This window comes from Phoca vitulina, unplaced genomic scaffold (genome assembly GCF_004348235.1).
Source record: "Phoca vitulina isolate PV1807 unplaced genomic scaffold, GSC_HSeal_1.0 scaffold37, whole genome shotgun sequence".
NCBI classification, from domain to species: Eukaryota; Metazoa; Chordata; class Mammalia; order Carnivora; family Phocidae; genus Phoca; species Phoca vitulina.
This window is the reverse complement of record NW_022589740.1, coordinates 6,308,648-6,328,872: the sequence shown is the minus strand read 5'-3', so window position 1 is coordinate 6,328,872 and position 20,225 is coordinate 6,308,648. Positions and strand designations below refer to the sequence as shown.

Genomic DNA, 20,225 nt, shown 5'->3' with positions numbered 1-20,225 from the left:
TGTATATAATCAGGAGTGGAATTGTTGGGTCATATCGTAATTCTATCAAAGCTTAATCTGGATTCTAGTTTTTGACAAGGCTTCTTAAAATGGTTTGAGATCAATAACATGCTGCCAGCATTACCTTGTCTCTAAAGTCAATGTGGTTCTGGAGGATGGCTCTGTGGTAAGTGGCTGTCCTCACAAAATCCTGCATCATGTTCTGCTGCTGGGAAATGCAGCCATAAAACTGTAAGGAAAAGAGAAGGATAGGGAGAGTCAACAACCCACAAGGCATCACCTTCATGAGCATCTGGTTCTTACAGCCACCTTGGTCAAGGTAGGCTGAGCCTAAGGCTAGCCGAGGCTCTGAAAGATGCAGTGCCCTGTCCACATTTGCCTCATTTGTAAGGTCTAGAACTATAAGTCGACTCCAGACTTCTGAAGGCTGCTCCATGCAATAGATTCAGGCCTAGATACTGGCCAGAGAGGTGCCCAGGGTCCCTTCTCAAAGCAGAGGTTATAAGAGAACACAGATCAAGACTAACAGGGGTAAGAGAGAGAAAGAGGCCAGAGCCAAAAGGGACATCCCTAATGAGTCTCCTGAGCCAGGAGAGAAAAACGGGACTTGGACAGAAATGCTGAGTGAGGGCAGGAGTGGGGCAGAAGGTAGGGGCGATGGCAATCCTGATCAGGCAAGCCAGCTGGGTGACGTGGTGCGTACAAATCCATGAACACTGGGTCACAAATATCAGCACTGTAACTGCCCCCCTTTAGTAGAGTTTGCTATGTTACGGGCACCATGCTAAATGATTCACATACATCCTCTAATCAAATTAAATCATTACAAAAATCAGACGAATTTCATTCCCCAGATGACAAAACTGAGGCTCAGAGAGATACAGCCACTTGCCCCCAAGTCCTGACAAGTTGAGAAGTGATGGTATGAGGATCCCAAGCCAGGGGCTGCTGCAGCTGCGCTCAGGGGACCGCACGGTGGGAAGCTGCAGGGCCACGCCCACTGCCTCCTCTCCGCCCACCGGCCTGCCCAGGTGTGTCCACAGGACCGGCCTGCCCAGGTGTGTCCACAGGAGTGTTCGCAGGCCTGCGTCACCTGGAAACAACTTCTTTGCGCCCGGGGGCAACTTTCCTGACCTGGAAGTACTGCACAGCAGAAGCCTCTTCTGTCCGCTGGCTGAACACTGAGGATTCCTTTTTCTCATTCCGGCATCTTTTCAAGGTATTTGAAAATGAGCTGAGATCTGCAAGGATAAAAGGCAGACCCGTTTCTACACTGAGGGAACCACAGAACTGACCGCTGCACTTTCTCACAATTCTGAGAAACTACTGGAAGATTCAAAGGGCAAGTTCATCCCCAGACACACACAGGATAAGGAATGGCAAGGTGGAAACAGGCACCACTCTGGGATGTGACAGCTCTCCTTACACTTGTCAGCCATATTTGCATTCAACAGTGTCACGTGACACAGCATAATGGGACACGCGGAGACTGGGCTCAGGGACTTCTCCCGGTCCTGTGCTCACAAAGCTTACAGGCTTATTCTCAGTATGTGCTCTGGGGAAGGTGACTGCTGATGATAAGGAAAAAATATATATATGTGAATACAAAATATACATACAATGAATAGATATACATATTTCTATATACATAAAAATCTCATTCTATTGTCACGACAGGGTTTTTTTTTTTTCACATTGAGTATTCTCTAGGCGTAGAGAGAAGTAAAATAACCAAAGAGATGTGAATACAAGGAAATGCTTTCTATTATTTGAGGAAAAGAAATACATAGATGACGGCTCAAAAAATCCCAGAAGTGTTATTACTTAGAGATAACACAGCATACACAGTGGTCAAGTTTTGTGACTTCTGCCTTAGAATTGTCTCTTACATCCTTGCCCAGTAGTCCTCATCACCTGTGGCCTTCTCCCTCTGCACCTCTGGTGATGTGCCCAAGTCTCTCCCCTACAGCCTGTGCTGGATTCCTGATGGCCACACACTCTCAGTTCACCATGAGCTCCAGCCCCTCACGCTTTATCTGCCCTCACATGCTACCCTATACACCTTCTCCTTGCGCCCTACATCCTCCATGCTTCCGCCATGTGGAAGTACTTATGAATTCCCACATCAACTTGGCCCTGGCCTGGCTTCTTGACTTGAAACCCCCCAGTTCTTCTCTTTAAATTCACTTTTGACATCAAATTCCTATTCATCCCCCAAGATTCAGCTCAACCAGCCTTTTCTCATTGCTATGTTCTGGAACACCCAAAGGCATGGTGGGCCTCAACACTTGATCAGAATCACCTGAAAAGATTTTTTAGACTATGGATGTTGAACCCTCATCCCACACCTGTTAAGTCAATCAAAAAAAAAAAAATTTGTAAATAATTTAATCATAGGAAATTTTAAAACTCAGAAAAGAAAGCCAGGAACAAAAAACGATTGCTAGATATACCCACTAAGAGTATTTTGGGATAAAATCTCCCAGTAATTTTTCTTCGTTGTGTTGTTATCTATCTCTACATTATTTATAATAATAGTATCATACTCTACTGTCAATACTTCTCATATAGAATCTCTCATCCACACTTAAAGCTACAAAGCCCACTAACTACAATGTCCTTTTGTTCCTGTTTCTCCTATTTGTTCTCAGAGGCAACATCAGAGCCTTAGTAGATCTTAATTTCAACAAGGTTTTTAGATATGTTCCTTCAAATTTTGGACCTGCTTATTTGCTTATCAAGTTCTACTGGGGGTCAAAAGTACCAACCCTATAGAACTATAATTTTCTATATTTGCATTTTATTCCCTTTAAATGATATTGGATAATATTTTAAAACTTTAAAATGTTTGAAAACTTTGTTAGATAAAAACTTGCAACAAACTTGGTATAAAGGGAACACACCTCAACACTGCAAAGACCATACATGACAATCCTGCAGCTGACATCATACTCAACAGTAAAACGCTGAAAGCTTTTCCTCTAAGACCAGAAATGAGACAAGGGTGCCCACTCTCACCACTCCTATTCAACATAGTATTGGAAGTCCTACTCAGAGCAATCAGGCAATAAAAAGAAACAGAAGGCATCCAACTTGGAAAGGAAGAAGCAAAACTGTCTCTATTTGCAGACAACATGATATTATATATAGAAACCCCAAAGGACTCCACCAAAAAACTGTTAAAACCAACAAATTCAATAGAGTTGCAAGATACAATATCAATATACAAAAATCAGTTCTGTTTCTAAACACCAACAATGAACTACTAGAAAGAGAAATTAAGAAAGCAATCCCATTTAAAATTGCATCAAAAAGAACAAAATACTTAGGAATAAACTGAATCAAGGAGGTGATACCAGTTATCTGTATTCTAAAAACTGTAAGACATTGATGAAAAAAAATTGAGGATGAGACAAATAAGTGTAAGTATACCCTGTGTTCATGGATTAGAAGAATTAATGTTGTTAAACTGTCCATATGCCCAAAGCAATCTACAGTTTTAATGCCATCCCTATCAAAATTCCAATGGCATTTTTCACAGAAAAAGAAAAACAATCCTGAAGTTTGTATGGAACTGTAAAACCCCTAAGAGCCAAAGAAATCTTGAGAAAGAACAACAAAGCTGGAGGCATCACACTTTCTGATTGCAAACTACATTGCAAAGCTGCAGTAATTAAACCAGCATGGTATTGTCCTAAAAACAGACACAAAGATTAATGGAAGAGAATAGAGAGCCTCGTGCTTATATACTCAATCAATTTACAACAAAGAAGCCAAGAATATATAATGGGGAAAAGACAGTCTTTTTAATAAATGATGCTGGGAAAACTGGATATCCACATACAGAACAATGTAACTGGAACTCTATCTTACAACATACACAATAATCAACTCAAAATGGATTAAACAGTTGAACATAAGATCTAAAGCCATAAAACTTCTAGAAGAAAACAGGGTAAACACCTCAACATTGGTCTTGGCAATGATTTTTTGAATTTGACACCAAAAGCAAAGGCAACAAAAGGAAAAATAAATAAGTGGGAATACATCAAACTAAAAAGCTTCTGCACAGAAAAGGAAACCATCAACAAAACAAAAAGGCAACTATTAAATGGGAGAAAATATTTGCAAATCACGTATCTGATAAGGGGTTAATATCCAAAATATATAAAGAACTCGCACAACTCATAGCAGAAAAAAAAGAATCAATCTGATTTAAAAAATAGGCTAAGGGACTGAGTAGACATTTTCCCAAAAACATAGATGGCCAACAGATAACGAAAGATGCTTCATATCACTAATCATCAGGTAAATGCAATCAAAACCACAATGAGACATCACCTCACACCTGTTGGTGTGGCTGTCATCAAAACGACAAAAGGTAACATGTGTCAGTGAGGATGTGGAGAAAAGGGAATCCTCATGCACTGTTGGCGGGAATGTAAATTGGTGCAGCCCCTGTGGAAAACAGTATGGACGTTCCTCAAAAAATTAAAATAGACCTACCATATGATCCAGCAGTCCCACTTCTGGGTATATATCCAAAGGAAGTGAAATCATTATCTCAAAGAGATGTCTGCACTCCCATGTGCATTGCAACATTATTCATAATAGCTAAGACATGAAAGTAGCCTAAATCTCTGTCAACAGATGAATGGATAAAGACATGATATAAAAATGACATATTATATCATATCTATCTACTTCCCCCAATGAAATATTATTCAGCCATGAGACAGAAGGAAATTCTGCCATTTGGGACAACATGGATAAAACTTGTGGCATTAAATTAAATAAGACAGGGGAAGAAAAATAGAGTATGTTATCACTTGTATGTATAATCTTCTTTTAAAAAGTCAAATTCATAGAAAGATAGAGTAGAAAAGTGGTTGCCTGGAGCTGGGGGGGGGTGGGCAGAAAAGAACAGGGAGAGGTTGGTAAAGGGATATAAATGTTCAGCTATAAGGAGTATAAGATCTGAGGATCTAATATATAACATGGTGACTATAGTTGCTAACGATGGACTGTATAATTGAAATTTGTTGAGAGAACTGAAATGTTCTCACCAAAAAATAAAATTTCTCAGACATACTAAAACACCCCAGAAGGTATTAGATAATATTGACTCAGCTCTAGTCTCTTGGCTCCTCTCCAATTCCCTCTGAGCTTTCAGAGACCGCCCAGCAGTGGTGTCACCCATCTGTGAGTTCTTCGAATCCTGGGCATCTACGCTGTTTGGGCTTTCAAAGCCTACAGTAAATTCATTTGTCCAACAAATAGTCTTTTGAATATTCTCAACAGTTGCAAGTCTCCATACTTTGGGGGACATCTGACTTTTTAATACAGCCAAATATAATGGGTGCCTAATTTAGTAAACAGGATGTGTGACAAGTTGAAAAGTATCGTTTTTAGTTAACAAACAAGATTATGACTATCAACTAACATGGATAGTCTTGTGTCACTCACCAACGGTCTCCAAAGGAAAATGTAAAAGAGAAGTTCTAACAGAGTTTTAGGTTACACCAGCATCCGTGCAATATATAGACAGCCTTCCAAAATAAACACTAATTGGATATACCAGCTCTACTATGTTTCGATTAAAAAATATTATATTCTTACATTATAGACACTTTAGTCACAACTCTATCGTAATTTCTTGTTTGACAAGTTTAAGATGTATTTATGGGATTTAGGAAATAAGGAGCATCCAATCCAGGAAAGTCCAGGAATCAGCAATCAGTGAACTCCTGCCTATGGTGATTTCTGTCACAATGGCTCCTAGGAGAATGTCTCTTTGCAAGCCTCCCTTGCCTTTATTTTAATGGTTAAATAAATGTGTGCAAATAAAGGAAATGTCTGTGTTTCCATATGATATATAAAGATTTTTTTTTAAAAAACGCACTTTCAAAAGGAAAAGAAATTTAATTGTTGATTTCTCCCTCCCCTCAGTCTCCAGAAGAAAGGACTCTGGAGGACACTGTCTTAATCCATTCGGGCTGCTCTAACAAAGTACGATAGACCAGGTGATTTATAAACAATAGAAATCCATTCCTCACAGGTCTGGAGGCTGGAAGTCCAAGATCAAGGTGCCAGCATGGTCTGGTTCTGGTGAGAACCCTTTTCTTGGTTGCGGGCTGCTAGCTTCCGGCTATGTCCTCACATGATGGAAGTGGAAAGGGACCTCTCTGGGGTCTCTTTTATAATCATATCCCAAAGGCCCTGCCTGCAAATACCACCACCTATAGGATTAGGTTTCAAAATACGAGCTTTGGAGGAGACACAAACATTCCATCTATGGCAATGCTCAGTGGCGAATCCAAGATGAGACGCAACACGAAGAAGCCACCTTCTCTTCCTTGTTCTCCAAACTAGGGGGAGGGACTTTTGATTAGAGTGAAGGAATCTTTAAATCCAGCAGGTAACTTTGCCTTTGGAGAACATTTTAGCAAAAAGTACATTTATTATTTTTTCGGATGGAAAAGCCTTTCGATCTACAGGCACCACCTGTTTAAAAGTCGCCATCCTTGGCTCCCAGAGAAGAGAAAAGACAGGCCCGCTTTAGGACATAATCAAGTCTAAATGGATGTTCACGTTGGCATATTGGCTCTTTTGGCGGCTCAGGGTAGAAAAGGTGGGAAGATAGGGGTCAGAACCACTGTTGTGGAAGAAAGAGGTCCCTGTGGGGTATAGCCTGGAAGTCTGAAGCCAAGGGCAGAGTGTATAAGGATGGGGACATGCCCTCAATGACAAATACAAGCCAAGTCCCTCCGACACAGCATGGCTTATGGGTAAAATGGGAACTCCTTTCAAAGGACACACTTGTCCACACTGTTTGGGAAGAGGCTGGCCTGGTGGAACAGGTACTGTAGACATGCTGGCCTCAACCACCATGTTTTGTCATTTTTCACCACAAATACAAAGATGTAATTTTCTCTATTATACAGATATTAACCATGCTACCGCCATGATTTACTTTCCTTTGATTCTCAAGCTTGATTTCAGTTTCTTCTTAACAAGCCCTTACTTTTCCATTTTAGCATGCAACTATACTCGTGGATCAATAGACCATGGAGATGCACCATTTCCTTATCGTTGTTGCTTCGAAAAGGACCAGATTGAAGGCATCTGTTTTTGTTTGCTCGCTTCTCTTAAATAGCTGCTATTTACAAGCGATACTGTCTGTAGTACTTTCCATACAGTTTATTTACCAAGATACTAACATCTTTCTCTGCAGGAAAGGGTACTACCTGCCTGACTGCATCAGCTGTTCAGGCCACATGTCCCAAAATTATACCAGAAAACACACAACTGACAGTATGATAATCATGGTGTGGATTTAAAAAAAAACAACAATAATATGTCAAACTCTAAACATGGTTGCAGAACTGCTTTTGGCTCTCCTGACGAATTTACATACAGCCTGTTTTAATTTTCTCTAGCCCATCAGCTCAAGTTTGCCAAATTGAGCTCATTTTACTGGGCACCTAAGGAAGCAATTTCTTTTCCTGCTGTCAGGAGAAGACAGCAGTGCTGACCACTTGCCCCCATTTAATTCTCCTTCCCCTAGCTTCATGGTCTGGGTGTTTTCGCCCTCAGGATGGAAATGGCTTACAATCACTGAGGACACACTGCATTGATTCCTCCTATCTGGTCAGAGCTGGAGAAGCAGAACTGCGTATCAGGGCATCAGTTGAGCAGCATGAACATGCTGCCAAGAGCTGCAATGCTGGTCTTCTCTCTGAATACAGGGGACTCTGCTGCTGAGTAAAATTCAACATAAGGATGGCCCTTTTTATGTCTCATACAAGCAGGTTTTCTTAGTAAAGTAGCAAAAGGACTTAGATATAAAGTAGACTGTTTGAGTGGTCAACAGAGCATTATTATGAGGCACTGGATATTTCTATTGCATACATGAGAAAACTAGAAAAACAGACAGCTTCACCAAACTTGAAGTTAATTTCTCCCTTATAGTGTTTCTGTCTCCTTTTGGGGAAAAAAACAAAACAAAACAAACTTGTCAGCATTCCATGAAAGCAACTGCCAAATCAACCTCTCTTAAAACAAAAGGACTTATGTACTCTGAGAAACTGAATGTATTATTTGGCTTTGCTCTTCTTTCAAAGCCTTGCAATTTGCAAGCAAACCTCTAATTCATAATCCATATAACACTTACCTAACACTACTTTTGTCCTACCGAAACATTAGTACAAAGCACTGGGGAGGGCTCCTGAGGAGTATTTTGTGTACTTGTCACATCTCTAAATGTTAAGAGTCTTATCCAAAAACAATTGGGTCACACATTTTGTCAAATTTCAGAGGCAATCTTCATGCATATCTTAAAAACCAATTAAACGCTTACTGAGATGATCAGCACTGACCTAAACATTAGTAAAAAAGTGAGATTCACAATTTGTGAAGAAGGTAGGTTGTAGAGGGAAGTTTGTTCGTTTGTTTGAATGTTGAGCCAAGTCCCTCAACCCTGTGGGATCCCAGTCTTCTGGCCCTGACACTCCACCCACAACAGGGAAAGCCCACGATCTAAGGACTGTGTGATTTCCAGTAAGCAGAAGGAACAGGGGTCAGCCTTGGACGGAGGGATAATTAACTGAGCCCGAGCAGGAAAAAGATTCTAAAGCAAGGACATCAGTGAAAACTTTTGTTGGCAAGTGGTGGAAATTCATCTAGGTTTAACTGAAATAGAAACATTATGGCTCACAAAACTGAAAAATCAAGGATTAAAACTCTATTTTCAAGAATGGCTATGCCTGGATACTCAAATGATATTTTTAAGACACATCCTCTCTCTCTCTCTTCCTCTATTTCTTAACTCTATCTCTGTCTCGCTCTTTCTCTCTCTGTCTCTTTCTCTCTTTCTTACTCCGTATTTCTCTGTTTTGGCTTCATGCTCAGAAGGACACGATGACCACCAGCATCTCCACAACTACAGGGCTACCACCTCAGCAAATCCTGTCTTCCCAAAATGTTCCAACAAAAGCCCCAGAACTGAGCTCCACTGAACCTTGTTAAATTAAAGACCCATTTTTGAATCAATTGTTCCAGCCAGGGGTCCATGCCAGACTTGAGTCAGCCCTATCTAAACCCAAAGGAAAATTGGGCTTTTGTGAGTAGAAGAAAGGAGAGTAAAGACAGGCCAAACCACAGCTGACCACTGCTAAGAGAGAAGTACAAACATTATAGACTAAGGGGAAACAGGGCAAGGAGAAGTGAGAAAATCTGTGTGCTTCAGGGGGCAAACTGGAGGGAGGTGAGCCATGGAAAACGGACATTCACCTACTTGGCTTCTGAAATCTTTGAGCTTGGGCTAGCCTCAACCCAGGCTGTGCTCCCAGCCAAGGGTGCCGTTGTGAGAGATCACTTCAGAGCAACTGAGCCAACACTTCTGGTCCTGTAACACATTGTGTCCCTGTCCCTGTAACCGTCACCAGCTTCCTGTTCCTGTCCACCCTCCCTAAGACGATCTGGCCCTGCTCAAAGCTCCTGATACTCTGTTCATACCCCTTGATCCCATATCCCACCCAGCAGAGAATGAGCATTGGATACCACATCCCACCTTAGCTAAGAAAGAGCTGCTGGAACATAGGGTCACACAACCTGAACCAGGAGACTCAGAGACACCAGGATCAAGTGGCTGGGCTCTGGGGCTCTAAAGGCAGGGGCAATCCTACATCCTCACTCACCTGTCCCGGAGAAATTACTGATCCCATTTCCTTTCACACTCAAAAGAGTTCTGGTAATTGATGATTACCAGAGGGGAGGTGGGTGAGGGGGTGGGTGAAATGGATGATGGGGATTAGAGTATGTTTATCATGATGAAATAAATAAATAAAAATTTCAAAAGGATGAAGTGGAAAAAAAAAGAATCCTGATTTGGATAATAAATTATTGAGTCATCACAGCTAGAAGATGCTGTAGTTTCAAGGGAGGTGTCCACGCTGGGTCAAGTGCAAGAGGAAAAGGCAGCTGAGAGAGATGATGACACAAAAAGATGCAGATGGGAGAGTCAAGGCAGAGAATACCTAGGTCCTCACTACAGTCCGGGGACACTCTGCTCCTCAGCCTTAAAGGCCACGACACAGTTCCTTACAGTAAGTTCTCTTTTTGAACTGATTTTTAGGTAGCCTTAACTAGAACAGAAATTCCCCCACTTTCCAACAATGTTGGGTTTTTTTTCCTCCTGATTCATTGCCAGTTCACCCAAGTTTACTAAGAGTTTTCTTGCTTTGAGTTTGGGTTAGCTTTGGGTTTTACCAACAATTTTATATAATATTTCACATTGTAGTCATAAACTGCACCATACTTTTCTCTTTGAATTCCACAAAACCACCTAGTCATGCGAAGGTCAGCAGACTTGTAGAGAAACAAAAGGTTCATTGAGGCCAGAATGCACCTTCTGGAGCATTTAACATATATTCACAGAGGCGCTGATTTTTTCTTATGTGGCAGCATGAGCCATTATTCAATGGGGTCCCATGGCCTGTGCATGCCTCCCAGCAAGCAAAGCAAGGCAGGTGGACACCAAACAAGGGTTATAAAGGTACATTTCCGATTTGAGTAGATTTACACAGTTTTTAAAATGATGTTTAGCAACTTAAATCAACATTTTTATGGTTGCTAATGCCATATTCCCTACATTCCCCAAACAACTAACTCTGGGTAAGCATTTAATATAGCCCAACATAACATTTAAAAAATTGAAACAGCAGCCTGTACTTTGAGAACATCATGTTTGGGGTATTTCATTTAGCTAAGTGAAAACATAATAGGTAGACCAAAAAAAAAAAAAAAATCCCTCTGGCTTCTCTTTATGTATTATCTGTAAATGAATGAGATAGAAACCCCCTGAACTTGGTTGGGAACATCTGCCCCTGTTACAAGGCAAAGGGAAGAAGGTACTTTGTACCTGGCAGACTTGAGACTTCAAGTCACATAAAAAGACCAGTTCAGATGACAAAGAGCATCTTTTGGTTTTGCAATACAACTTTTAAGATCTAGCTCTCTTCCCACTCAAACATGGATTTAACAATAATACGACACAGTTGGGCTACCTTACAAGAAATTCATCTTGTGTTCATTTTTAGGGGAGAGCAAAATGCACCTCCTATTGTTTTCTCAATGACGTGAATCTGTACTTGGCTGAAAGCACGGATATGCACGTGCCTTCTTAGCTCAATCTCTGCTGCTCTGTTTTCTCTTTCACATTTTTATAGCTGGTCCACTGGGTGCAAAATGACTGATCACAGGCTAAATCCAGCCCTCAGGCATTTTTAAATTTGGCTATCATGTGTCTTCAAAATCAGGAAAATTTCACAGGAAATGTGAGTTTCTGGCTAAAATTGTGCAGCAGGATATCCCTGGGTCTGAATTTCTCTGTGGCCACAATCAGCACAAGGGGAGTAGCTGCTGCTATCTTTTGAAGGCACATGAGATCTCCAGTTCACCACGGCTCCCACCATTCTCTTTGCAGCCAGCCCACCTCTTACACTTCCACGACCCGCCTGGGCCCTGTTGGCATTTGAGTCTGGGCTCCCATATCCTCCAGGATCTGCTACAGAACTAAATGGACAACAAGTCTGCAACTTAAAATATCAACTACTCCCCTTCTATTTCTAAGCACCATGAAATCATAAAAGCTACAGAAAATGACAGTCAAACACACTTTATCATGCTATCTTTTCAACCAATTGTTAGTTTCACTTTGAGCTTGTGGTAGAAGTTGTTGACCTTTTTGGCAATGACTTTATTTGGCTATTCTGGGCAGATACTCATGAGAGCAGATTCAAACTCTAAGTGCAGAGCTCTTTGATAAGCTTTCATCATGAGTCACGATCATCCCCAAACAACCCACTTGCACAGGAACATGGTGCTGCTGACTGCCCTCAGTGTGATTTAAGCTGTGAAGGTGAGTTTTTATTAGATCATCCACCTCCCCCAGCCTTTCCCTATAGTTAGAGATGATCTAGGGGACTTAGGAGTGTGACATCTATAGTTGAAGATCAGTTCCACTCAGGAAGGATGCCCACAGTGCACACTGCATTATCATCACCCCCTAACAAACTGACCCAACCATCCACTTCTGTGATAAGCAACGAACGGGTTTAGCAATAGTTGAACGTTCCCTGGTTGACATCCATCTACACTTTGCTCATATGGAATGGTACGTAATACGGACCCAAAGCCAGGAGGATTAAATCCAGGAATACTGGTTATCAGTCAGTGTTTTCATGGCTACAACCAGGAGGTTTTTTTGTTTTGTTTTGTTTTGTTTCCATGTATGACTTACCTGAAGCTTTAACTGCACACCAGCTCTAGAATGAGTGTTGAGTTTAGAACCCTGGATACTCTCACATGAAGGATGTTCCACATAAGATTACGGACCCACCTGAAAATTTTTTTTCAGATCTAAATGCCCAAAGAAGCTTTGCTTAATACAGTCTGCCCATCTGCCACTGCTCTGCCCCTTAAGGACACTGGTAATCTTGTAAATTGATAATATTTCCTCTTTTGCTTGGGTGCCAGGATGCTCAGCCAAAATCATGGGTCATCAGTAGTATTTCTGGGTCCCATAATATGCAGATTGGTGTTTTAATTTCCTCTTGGCCTTAGTCTTCTGTGCTTTCTATATTTTGCCTGATCTTGAAATTTTTGTATTTTTATGTTATTACATAAACGTTTGTGGAAACACAACTTTGCAGCGGAAGAAATTGGGAGATGGATGCATGGATGGATGATGGACAGAAAGATTCATCTACTGATTCCATCGTCACTATATGAAGATTTAACAGACTGGTGAAACCAATCTGCAACTTTCTGCCTCACTTTCCACATAATAACCCCCCCTGCTCTGAACAGCAAATACAAGGACTTTGGAAGCAACAGTGTTGGTCCCATATGCTGAAAGCAGATGGGAGCTGCACTGTCTTCACAGTAGCATCTGCCCAGGAACCAAAGTGAAGAGGAGGAGGCTGAGGGAAAGAGCAGGAGGGGAGAGAAACACAAAAGAGCAATCAGGAGTGGAGAAGAGAGATACTTCCTGCTACCAGTCTCAGCCATGGTTAAAAAGCAAGCACATATTTATGAACTGCTCCATTTGATATTTTCACATTTATGGTGTTATTTAATTCAATCCTCGCTGCCAAGAGGTATTATCTCCACTGTACAGATGAAGGAGAGATACAGACACGGTTTTCTCAGAGTCAAATTAGTGAGGCCAACGTTTATCCAATACCAGCATCTGCATTAGAGAAAGTGGGAAATTCTAAAACACAGGACATTCTTAAGGGGCATGTTCTACATTGGAAGAAAAAAGGAACAAAGACAGAATTAAGATGTACTGCATTGAGGTAACATAAATAATAGGGAAATGACATCAGCTATAGTCAAAGAGACTGGCTAGACAGGGAAATGATTTTTATTCCAAGCATCACAAAACCATGACAGCAATGGCTTCTATGTGTGTAAGTGCAGAATTTCCTTCTTTGGAGATGTTTCATTGAAAACTAGTTATCCATTATTCTATATTGGCAAAATTACACCAAATATTTATTTAAAATACTCTAGCTGATCTCTCACTATCCCTATAAACCAGGTGACTATCAATGACACAATGTACGATTTATCACAGTAAAGCAACAAGAACGCCAAGTTTAGAGTGATATCAGCATCATAGCTGAATAAGACATCCCTTATTCCTACCCCCCACCCTAACCCCCAACAACAATTTGGTATCCATCCATGGACAAAAGTGTCTTTGTGGGAGCTGTGGAATTCAGCACCATATATGAAAAGACCGAGGAGAAGTCTAACCCCGCCATGTGTCAGGTGCTAGGTACACAATCTTGATCCCAGCTGTGGACACCACAGGGACACATGAACTAGCTCCAGCCCTTCTCAGCCATGGTCTGACAGCCCCCAGAAAATATTATCGTAGATAATCATCCATGGATGAGAGCAATTTTGTGGACATCCAGGTTTTCAATGGATGAGTGCGAACATATGTTAGAGAAAAAAAATGCATTTGGACACATTGGAGAGGGTAAGAGGAAAAGTCTGACTTTACCCACATCACCTCTCTTCCAAAGAAGCCCAGCTTAGGGCTGAGAGAGATCTTCTTGTCCATGATTTCTACCATGGGGAAAAGGGAGAGTCTGTAAGTTTCCAGCTTCCCCAGCTGTGTGGAATGCTGCCAAAATGCTCATTTCTTTTCCACCCCATCCAGAGTACTGAATCATGAGAAGCATGACTAGGGATGGGAAGAGACTGGGAAAGCAGCAGATAGGACTCACAGAGGGCATTTAAAGGATGAGAATCCTACTAACTGTGTGTGGACTCCATCAAAAAGCTCTCTAACAAGCTACTGGAGACACCTTGCCCATAGATCTGCCCAGCTGGCCCACAGGCATCCCCAGTGCTCTGCACACCTCCCTCATACACACCTCCCCTCTATGGCCAGCTCTTTGTGTGAGCTCCTGATGGTGGCAGTGAGAGCAACCTTTGGCAGATGGTTAGTGAGCATGTATAGAAAGCCTAAAACTGTGGGCCAGGGAGAGACCGCCAACTTAACCTTGAGCATCACTTTTGGGGAAACAAAGAGAAACTGTCAGCATTTGGTCTGGGGCATTGCAAGATTGAAAGAAGGCATTAAGGCTTAAGAACTCTGCCACATGAGGGAGCAAGAAATATGAAGCAGGTGTATCCATAGGTCTGAGACAGTCTCAGAATCCTTAGCAGGGCTGATGGAAGGGATTTCTCTTCCAGTTAGTAAAGACTGGAGGAGATGATACTACTTCAAATGTGAAGACAGCTATACAAATTTCAAGGAACATGAAAAATCAAGGCAAAGTGACATCACCAAAGGATCACAATAATCTTCTGGTAACCAATTATAAAGACTGTGATTTACCCAGTAAATAATTCAAAACAGCTGTTTTAAGGAAACTTAATGAGATATAAAAAACACAGAAAGGCAATTCAATGAAATCAGGAAAATAATACATGAACAAAATGAGAAGTTTTACAAAGAGACAGAAATCATAAAAAAGAATCATAGAAATTCTGGAGCTAAAGAATACAATGAGTAAAAAAAAAAAATAATGCAATGGAGAATATCAACAGCAAACTGGACCAAACAGAAGAAAGAATCTGTGAGTTAGAAAACAGAACTTTAAAAATGTCCAGTCAAAGGAAAACAAAGAAAAAAAGAATTAAAAAGAGTGAACAAGATAATATACAGAATGGAGGAGCATTACATAAATTTATATGTTTGATTAGTTAAAAAACAAAGAGTAAACAAATCATATGCGATCTATGAGATACCATAAAAAGAAACAATTTGCAAATTGTTGGAGGTCCGGAAGGAAAAGAGAGGGAAAAGGGGGCAGAAAGCTTCTTTAAAGGAATAATGGTGGGAATTTCCCAAATCTCGAGAAAGATTGGTACCTATGATGTTAATAGGTACCAAACAAACTCAACTTGAAAAAATCCTGCCCAGGGGTGCCCAGATGGCTCAGTTGGTTAAGCAGCTGACTCTTGATTTTGGCTCAGGTCATGATCTTAGGGTCACGAGATTGAGCCCTGTACTGGGCTCTGTGCTGGGTGTGGAGCCTGATTAAGGTTTTCTCTCTTCCTCTCCCTCCTACCTGACCCCCTCAACTCATGTGTGCACACATTCTCTCTCTCTAAAAAAAAAAAGAAAAAAAGAAAGAAAGAAAGAGACAAAATCCTTCCCCAAAACATTATAATAAAACTGTCAAAAATCAAAGAGAATTTTAAAAACAGGAAGAGAAAATAAGCTTGTAACTTGCAAGGGAACCCCAATTAGAGTATCAGTGGTTCTCTCAGCACAAAGCTTACAAGCCAGGAGAGAGTGGGATGATATATTTAAGGTGCTGAAAGAAAAAATTACCAACCAAGAATACCCTAACTGGCAAAGTTATCCTTCAGAAATAAAGAGAGAAATACTGTTCCAGACAGAGAAAAGCTGAGGAAGTTCATCACCACTACTAGACCTGCCTTATAAGAACTGTTGGAAGGATTTCTTTAAGATGAACTAAAAAGACACTAATTAGTACATGAAAACATATGAAAATATACAACACACTAATTCAGAAATACTGTGTTTCTGTAATATGGGGCTATGTTAACAACTTAACTCTAGTTTAAGTGTTAAAGGATAAGAGTATTTTTTTAAGGATAGGAGCATTAAAAATAACTATAGCTATAATAATTTGTTAATGAATACACAATATAAAATAGGAAAATTGAGATATCAAAACCAAAACATGGGGAAAGGGAGGTTATAGGGTACAGTTTTTGTGCTACTGAAGTTGTTAATGTAAAATAGACGTTATCTTTATAAGATGCTTTATGTAAGCCTCATGGTAATCATAAAGCCAAAACTTGCAGTAGATTCATAAAAGATAAAGAGAGGGGAATCAAAGTATACCACTATAAAAAATCATCAATTTATGAAGAAAGACATCAAGAGAGGAAGAAAGGAACAAGGGAACTATAAAACAGCCAGAAAATGGTTAATAAGATGGCATTAGTAAGTCCTTACCTATCAATAATTACTCTATCAATAATTACCCTAAATGTAAATGGATTAATTTCTTTTTTAAGGTTTCAAGTTTTTATTTAAATTCCAATTAGTTAACATATAATGTAATATTAGTTTCATAAATGGATTAATTTCTAATTAATTTTCAATTAAAAGGCAGAGAATGGCTGAATGGATAAGCATGTGCATGTACACACACACACACAAACACAAGACCCAAATATATGCTGATTATAAGAGACTCACTTCAGCTTTAAGGACACAAACAGGCTCAGAGTGAAGGGACATAAAAAGACATTCCATGCAAATGGAAACCAAGAGAGCAGGGTATCTATAGTTATATCAGAAAAAGTAAACTTTAAGCCCAAAACTGTTACAACAGACAAAGAAGGTCATTATATAATGATAAAGAGGTCAATTCATCAAGAAGATATAAAAATCATAAAAATATATGCACCCAACATTGGAGCACCTAAATATATTAAGCAAATACTAGCAGATCTGAGGGGAGAAATAGACAAAAATACAATGATGGTAGGGGACTTTAATTCCCTACTTCGATACCCACCCAGATAATCAATAAGGAAACACTGGACTTAAACTATACTTCAGATCAAATGGACATAATAGAGATCTACAGAACATCTTATCCAATAGCAGCAGAATATACATGCTTCTCAAATACCTATGGAACATTCTCCACAATAGAGCATATGATATGTCATAAAACAAGTCTTGGCATATTTAAAAAGTCTCAAATCATACCAGTATCTTTTCTGAACACAACAGTAGGAAACAAAACCAGTAACAGGAGGAAAGGTGGAAAATTCACAAATACATGGAAATTAAACAACACCCTCCTAAACAACCAATAGGTCAAAGAAGAAATAAAATGAATTGATACATATGAAAATAGAAATAAAACATACCAAAACCTATGGGATATAGAAAAAGCAGTTCTAAGAGGGAAATTCTAATGTTAAATGACACAAAGGAAAGATCTCAAATAACCTAATTTTATATCTCAAGGAAGACCAAAATAAGTCCAAAGTTAGAACAACAACAAAAAAATAACAAAGATCTGAGCAGATATAAGTGAAATAGAGACAAGAAAAAAAAAAAAAGAATACATTAATGAAACTAAGAGTTGGATTTTTTAAAACAACAACAACAAAAAATCGGCAAAACTTTAGCTAGATTAGCTTTAAAAAATATGACCCAAATAAGTATTGTCAGATATGAAAGACGAGGAAGGAAAGGTTACATAGTAGAAGCTAGTCTATTTTTTATATTTTTGTAACAATTGCTTTTTTCATGGGGGGACAAAGGGGCTAGTATTTGCAGTCTTAACAAGTCCAGTAGTTTTTTATGAATCTCTTCAGATTATAAATAACACCTAAAAACTTTGCAACATTTACAAGACTTTTTAAAAGACGCTGTATGCACTTGGTTTGCTTTTAAAATAAATAAATAAAAACATAAGAAGGTCAGCTGGCTTAGGAGGTTAACTTCATTCAGGGGAGGGACGCTGATCATGATAGATTTGATTTTTTACAGACTCTATTCTGGTGTCTTGTTTGGGTACCTCCAAAGAAAGTCATTTGGGGTTGCACTTTAAATCTACACCTGCGAAGTTTTTTGTTATTCACATAGATCCATACATGGGGGATGTTGGACTGTACCTTGGGTGGCCCATCACCTCATACCCCGAGAGGCCCGGCTTGTTGTTGTCCCAGTGTTCTGTGGTTTTGCAGGAAGAGCTGACAGGGCAAAACTAAAGTCAACCTTCAGAATGGGAGAAGATATTTGCAAATGACATATCCAATAAGGGTTAGTATCCAAAATCTATAAAGAGCTTATCAAACTCAACACCCAAAAAACAAATAATCCAGTTAAGAAATGGGCAGAAGACATGAACAGACATTTTTCCAAAGGAGACATACAGATGGCCAACAGACATTTTTCCAAAGGAGACATACAGACACATGAAAAGATGCTCAACATCACTCATCATCAGGGAAATACAAATCAAAACCACAATGAGATAGTACCTCACACCTCTCAGAATGACTAAACTGAACAAGAGAGGAAGCAACAGATGCTGGTGAGGATGCAGAAAAAGAGAAACCTGCTTACCCTGTTGGTGAGAATGCAACCAATGCAGCCACTCTGGAAAACAGTATGGAGGTTCCTCAAAAGGTTAAAAATAGAGTTACCCTATGATCCAGCTGTTGCACTACTAGGTATTTACCCAAAGGATACAAAAATACCAGTTTAAAGGAACACATGCACCCTGATGTTTAGAGCAGCATTATCAAGAATAGCCAAATTATGGAAAGAGCCCCAATGTCCATCAACTGATGAATGGATAAAGAACATGTGATATATATATGCAATGGAATATTACTCAACCATAAAAAAGAATGAAATCTTGCCATTTGCAATGATGTGGATGGAGCCGGGGTGTATTATGCTAAGCAAAATAAATCAGAGAAAGAGAAAAACCATGTGATTTCACTCATATTGGAATTGAAGAAATGAAACAGATGAATATAGGCAGGAAAAAGAGAGAGAAGCAAACCATAAAACAGACTCTTTTAACAATAGAGAACAAACTGAGGGTTGATGGAGGGAGATGGGCCAAATGGGTGACGAGTATTAAGGAGGGCACTTGTGATGGTCACTGTTATATGTTATATGTAAGTGATGAATCACTAATTTCTACTCCTGAAACTAATATTACACTACATGTTAACTAATTAGAGTTTAAATAAAAACCTGAAATTTAAAAAAAAAAAAAAATGAAAGAGGAGACATTAAAACCAATACCACAGAAAAGCAAAAGATTAAGAGATTATGCTCTGCACTGTGCTTTTTCTACTTTGTCATTCTTGTACTTTATGTTGACTACAAAGCAAGGGTGTATACTTGTCCTTTACAACTTCTCTGAATGTTTTGTTAATAAGAATGTTATTCATAATTAAGGAAAATGATAGTTTCCCAAGACGTGAAATTGTAGCATACTTAGTTGTTATTATATTTTAGGTTGTATCTTTCTTAGAAGTCTCTTGCATATATGAAAGGAGGGGAACAAATTATAATAATCATTTTGAGTATGTATTTCCTTACCAAAGATCTTTTCCATTTTCATGCACAGGAAAATATGCAGGAGACTTTTTGAAATCATATAACAATAATTTGAAAGGGATTTTAAGTTTGTGGTTTAAAGAAGTAGCATATTTGGTTAAGATGGAATGTGCAACTCCATATAATTTTTTGTGTGTCTATCATTCAGTCCTATTACTATTTCCTTTAATTAAAATCTGAAAACATAAAAAAAGAGATTACTATTAGCGATTTTATATGCCAACAAAATGGATAGCCTAGAAGAAATTTCTAGAAACATTACAAACTACCAAAACTGAATCAAGAGAATTAATTAGAAAATCTGAAAAGACCAATAATGACTAAAGAGATTGAATTAGTATTTAAAAACTCCCCAAGAGGGATGGGGTGGCTGGGTGATAGACATTGGGGAGGGTATGTGCTATGGTGAGCACTGTGAATTGTGTAAGACTGTTGAATCACAGACCTGTTCCTCTGAAGCAAATAATAATACATTACATGTTAAAAAAAAAAAAAAGAAGAA

The 20,225-nt window shown here is 39.4% G+C and overlaps 1 protein-coding gene across 2 annotated transcripts in view; it reads right to left on the bottom strand.

The window, feature by feature from the left end:
- The window catches only part of LOC116646688 (histone-arginine methyltransferase CARM1-like), a 281,582-nt gene that overhangs the window by 107,469 nt on the left and 153,888 nt on the right, over window positions 1-20,225 (bottom strand). For both annotated transcript variants that reach the window (XM_032427556.1, XM_032427557.1), the window contains exons 3-4: window positions 1,135-1,241; window positions 125-229 (exon numbers count right to left, since the gene is read on the bottom strand). In XM_032427556.1, coding sequence (XP_032283447.1) covers window positions 125-229; window positions 1,135-1,241 — 212 coding nt within the window. The remainder of the gene's footprint in view (window positions 1-124; window positions 230-1,134; window positions 1,242-20,225) is intronic.